General features: G+C 44.1%; 1 protein-coding gene across 1 annotated transcript; it reads left to right on the forward strand.

The window, feature by feature from the left end:
• The first annotated feature begins 2,365 nt into the window (after positions 1-2,365).
• On the forward strand, positions 2,366-4,089 carry LOC123091771 (BTB/POZ and MATH domain-containing protein 1). The gene has a single exon (XM_044513409.1). It carries the CDS (start codon positions 2,785-2,787, stop codon positions 3,874-3,876), a length of 1,092 nt encoding a protein of 363 aa, XP_044369344.1. The 5' UTR covers positions 2,366-2,784; the 3' UTR covers positions 3,877-4,089.
• The last annotated feature ends 1,472 nt before the right edge of the window (positions 4,090-5,561 follow it).

Below are 5,561 nucleotides of genomic sequence, written 5' to 3' on the forward strand. Positions count from 1 at the left end.
CCCTTCATGCGCTTCTTAGAGACACATAGACATAGTAGCGTCCAAGTAGGAGAAAGTCAAGAGCAACTAAACGAAGGTTATTCCAAGGTTATGCGTGGGCCAGGCCAATCTAATGCGTGGTGGACCAAAAAGGCACCTCAAGCCGCAATGAGGGTTTGAAATGTGTTTTTTCTTCTGGTTTTTGCATGGTAGGCCCCGATTTTGGCCTTTTTTGTTTTTTTTTATTTTCCTTTGTTTTTCACTTGTTTTTCTTTCTCCAGCTTTTATCAACTTGTGCTAGTAACAGTACACTTCATACTTGGAGTACATGTTCCAAGACATGCAAATGACATGTTGTACTAGCAATACAAGTTGCAACACATGAAGCATAGGTTGGAGCGGGCGAGAAGAACATGTTACACCAGGTGGTACATGTTGCCACACTGAAAGTACATATTGCACCCGGGATTTCAGGGTGCATTGTGTAGCAAGTACACGTTACACCATGTGAGAAGCACATGTTACACCAAGGACTATAAATTGCACCATGAGAGGGCTACACATTGCATTACACATGAGTTCACTACCCATGGGAAGTACAAGTATGTTGTCATTGGAAGTACAAGCTGCATTTGAAAATAAGTTCACTGAAATGTATTAACACAAGAACTACTTTTGAAGATATGGACACGACAAATGTTACGATGAAATCTGTTTGCAATTTGGACACTCAATTTAGATAACTTTGATTGAAATTTACACCGCACGAGAAAAATGCATCCTTCAGAAAAAACATACACATGAACTTCCTGGTGACGACAAGTGGTTTATATGCATTGTGTCACGCGTCACCACCCTCAAAGATGCACCACAAAACACATATTTTTTGCGGGGGACCACGAGAGAAGTTTGAGGCAACCTTTGCACCTGTACCCTAACTTGTGATTTTTGAGAAATTGTTATTTTTAAGTAAGAAGTTATTTTTTAGCAAGAAAGATTATTGTTTTTTAGAAATAACTATATTTTTTTCATAGCAGCAAGATATTATTGTATAGATGCAATGCTTTTGGATCCAAGACCCAAAAACTACAAAGTAGCTCATACAACTAAGAATTACATGTGAAATATCTTGAAAACATCTTCTCCGTGGTATCAATCTTGTAAAATGAAAATGAATCACTGCAAAGAGAGTGCAATTGGATAGGAACAGTGATACTTCCACTCATTTACCCACATGAGCTTGTTTATCAAAAAGGTTTTTTTAGCGACATGAGTCGCCGGAAGGAAGCCATGAGAAAGAAACATAATTGGTGCCGGAATGATCCTCTAGGAGTGCATAGCGTTGAACCACAAGATTATCACCATAGTGTCGAGAAAAATATTTTAAGTCGAAGAAAAAAATCAAACCAACAAAAAGAACATGACACAGTAATCTAAACTTACCATATTTGAATAATTGACTCTTTGATAACACAAACCTCTCTGCCTTCATGGCACCCCCAAAGAAAAACCAAAGTAATTTTATTCGCAAAACACCACTATATGATGACGATGACCATACAATTCTTGATGACTGAGACCCCCACATCTCAGTGCCAAGATGGTAACGGGAGGTGTGGGGATCGAAGGTATCCCGCCGACGACCAGTGTTCCTCGAGCCCTAAACTCTCAATTGATTGATTACATAAGATTACCGCTTGTGCCGTCTTCCGTGTTGAAATTGGTGATGTGGACGGCATGCATGGTTTTGGGCTGCTACTCAGGGCATGGGCATCCGGATCGCAATGTACGACATTGTCAGCTCTTCCTCCATGACGTCTTCCTTTGGCCCGATCCAATTCTACAACCCACTTGCCAACTCTTCTTGACCTTCAAGGTTGGGTGCATTGATTTGCTTTGTCCTGGTGGTGTGGCCGCGCGACAATGGTGTCGGCTTTGTTCGCGACGTGGCCTAGCTACTCTGGATCTCGCTTCCTTGCCTTCCATGACCGGAGTATATGCTTGGGCGAGTGTGTGATGTGTTGTATCCTATCCCTCTCCTCTTTGTTACTTTGTTCTCTCCTATCCCTTGATGAAAGATACGCAAACTTTGCGTATTCGAAAAATGTAAGATTTTTTTTAGGCTGTAAGATTTTTGCTTTTGTTTTTTAGAAGAGTTTGTAAGATTTTTTTTTTTAGAAGAGGCTGTAAGATTTTTATTTTTTTAGAAGAGGCTGTAAGATTATTGCTTTTTTTTAGTAACGGCTGTAAGATTACACATGCTGAGCTACCAAGTTCGAATATGGCCCATGGACAAACCCAACAACTGCGGCCCCAAGGTCCTAAGCCCACGAACTTCGACCCACCATGCCGTGAGGCCTCTTCTCCCAGTTCAACCCTAGCCTCGTCTAAAAAAAAAGTTCAACCCTAGCCGCATCTCGTTAGGTATTCACAGCCGCCGCCGCCGCCGCCGCCCTCCCTGTCCTCCGCTCGTCTTCTTCCTAGTCGCAGCGCGCGACGGCAACTGCTGCCGCGTTCGACATGAGCTGCCCCCCGGCAACTCGCTGACGCGCGGCCCGTTCCCGCGACGCGCCCTGACGGCGTGGTGAAGGCAGGGGAGGACCGTCGACGGCTAGCAGCGGCAGCGCCGACAGCATCTTTGCTCCTCCGTTTTCCCCTCTTCCTCCTTCCCATCTCCCTCCCAGCGCCATTCCACACCACCGTCCCAGCTATCGACCCCAACTCGACCCCGACGGTCTTCCGATCCCCGGCCAGGGGACGCTGCCTCGACCCGCGCTCCCTGCAACTGCCTAGCCCACCAACGGAATGGCGCAGCTTCCTGCTGCCATTGTAGCGTCATCGGAGGGAAGTTCATATGTGATCAAGATAGACGGATACTCAAGACTCAAGGGGCAAATCGAGCATGGAAACTACGTGCAATCTACCCCTTTCACTGTTGGAGGTCACGATTGGGCCGTGGAGTATTACCCAAACGGTTGCTACGCCGAAAAGTATGAAGCCGGTTTCATATCTGTTTTTCTAGCTCTGTATTCTGATGTTTCTAACGATGTGAAAGCGAAAGTTGGATTTAGTCTGCTTGACAAAGATGGAGAACCACTGGAATCAAAAAGCATGATCACCCATGAGCATATCTTCGATAGCAAAGGTTCAGACTGGGGTTTCTCTAATTTTATCAAGGTTGCTGATCTCGAGAGCTCAGTGTATCTAAGAGACGACAGTTTCAGCATCAGGTGTGATGTTACGGTTATGAAGCCTGTCCATAAAGTTAATCGGTTTATTGTGGTTCCTCCAAGTAACTTGCACCAGCATCTCGGTGACCTCCTCATCAGCTTGGATGGAGCGGATGTGACCTTTCGGGTTGGCGGGGAAAGCTTCTTGGCCCATAGGTCCGTGCTTGCTGCTCGGTCATTAGTATTCAGGGCGGAGCTCTTTGGCCCCATGAAGGAGAGTGGGAACAGTTTGATTGAAATTAGCGATATGGAAAGTGACGTGTTCAAGTCTTTGCTCCACTTCATTTACACTGACTCGCTGCCTGTTCCTGAGACAACTGATGAGGGTGAAACAGGAAGAGAGATGGTGATAGCTGGTCATCTACTTGTTGCGGCAGACAGGTACAACATTGAGAGGCTCAAGCTGATATGCGAAGAGAAGTTGTGCAACCTCATTGACTCTGACGTCGTGGCGACTAGTTTGGCTCTAGCTGAGCAGCACGGCTTGCATAGAATCAAGGAGGCCTGTTTTGAGTTCCTCGCTTCGCCTTCCAATTTGGAGACGATGATGGCAAGTGATGGTTACGAGCATCTGAAGAATAGCTGCCCATCTGTTCTCAGGGAGCTGGCTGCTAGCTTCCTGCCGGCCGAGCTGAAAGCGGTCAAAGATATTATCATGACAACTTAGTAGTGTAGCTAATGATCACTGCATCTTATCATATTTAGTATCTATGTTGTTACCTATTGTCGTGTGTATGGGTACATGTAGGTCTCAGTGGCTTGGGCTCAGGGCAAAACTATCTAGTATATCCATGCTGGAATCAGAATATGAACTAGTTGGGTGATTCCTATGTTATTGTATTTGCTGGGATGCAGGATTAATGTTGAACTGGATTTGTTGTCCTTACCGCATGCAGCTTTTTGTTACGGGCAACCCTAGGCATCAGACTACTGATAGATTGCATCTATCAGACTAGTTGTAGGCCCCTAGATTGGAAGCATGATGTACGTCAGGCCCATGCGAGATTACCATAGCCCCTAATTGAGTGCTTCCCAACTGCTCCCGCTACCCACGACCCCATGCTCGGGTCATTCTCTTGCTCTCTCTAGTTGTTTCTTCCTCCCCTCGGACGCTGCTTCTTTGTTGTGTGGTTATCTCCAGTTCAAGAAAAAATGGCGCACCTGGCCCTTGAGATCGAGTATCGTGGGTTCTATAATTCAGTTCATCATTCTACTTCAACCGATCCAAATTGTCCATGCCCTGGGATTAGTTCCAAAACAGGAGGTTGTGCCGCAGATTGGTCCAATAAGTAGCTACCATATCAGATTGTCCATAATGGCGACAGAGAGATAAACTAAGGATGATTTCTAGTGTTTTGCCATGTTTCTGTAGTGCTGCTCATGTGTATTGGGGCCGTATGAGTTGATGTCAAGAGTGATTGATGTATTGTTTTACATTAGCTCATGGTATACCCGTTTGTTGAGAGAGAAGATCAAAATTGGGGGCGATAAATTTGATGGAAGCATTGCTTTTTGAGAAGTGATGCACTAGCGTTTAGTTGTAGAGGCAATGTCTGCCTTCACAGTACTGAGATGCACATGTTTAGGGTATGAAATTCTTTTCCCTGCCGTAGAGAATGAATGCACATAGATGAATATGGTTCAGTTTGATTTGTGAGGCCTTGATTTCTGATAGTTGATGCAGAAAGTTGTGATGAATTCAATTTTGATTAAGAAAGGAAGCATGCGGCAGTAGGGGAGGAAGCACTATTTATTACGACATGAATCATGCAGCGCAAAAAATATATTTACAATGATCGCAAAAATTTTCTACCACATTGATTAGGTTTGCTTTAATTTAGTAGAAGTTATATATTATACAAAAATAATTATCACAATATTTGTTTCACCAAATAACGTTGTATAAAAATTTGTTTCCATCAAAAGCACAACTATTTTCACTGCCATGAATACACATGCTTCAGCAAAATTGGGAATATGCATCTAGAGAAAAAACAATTGCTCCCATTCTAAGTTGAATTTGGTTCCATGAAAAAAGAAAACTCAAATCCGAATCACATTTTGTTTTGGTAAAACTGATAGTAGCAAAAATTCCATTGATATTGGCACATGCTTCCTTCTAGTTTCTTGTTTGTTTCCATAGGCACTAGAAATGCGGCCACATTGCTTCCTACTAGGGGTTGGGCGCGGCCGTGGCGCGCCTCTTGAGGCAGTCTTGTGTGCTTCAATCTTATCTAAGCACATTGGAATGGCTACTTGGGTCCTAGTCTCAGCTTGGTTATGCATTCAGTGAGCCATGTACATCAACATTACCATATGTTAGTAGGAGAAGATTAATTCAAAGATACAAAT

The sequence above is a fragment of the Triticum aestivum genome, chromosome 1A, assembly GCF_018294505.1.
Source record: "Triticum aestivum cultivar Chinese Spring chromosome 1A, IWGSC CS RefSeq v2.1, whole genome shotgun sequence".
NCBI classification, from domain to species: Eukaryota; Viridiplantae; Streptophyta; class Magnoliopsida; order Poales; family Poaceae; genus Triticum; species Triticum aestivum.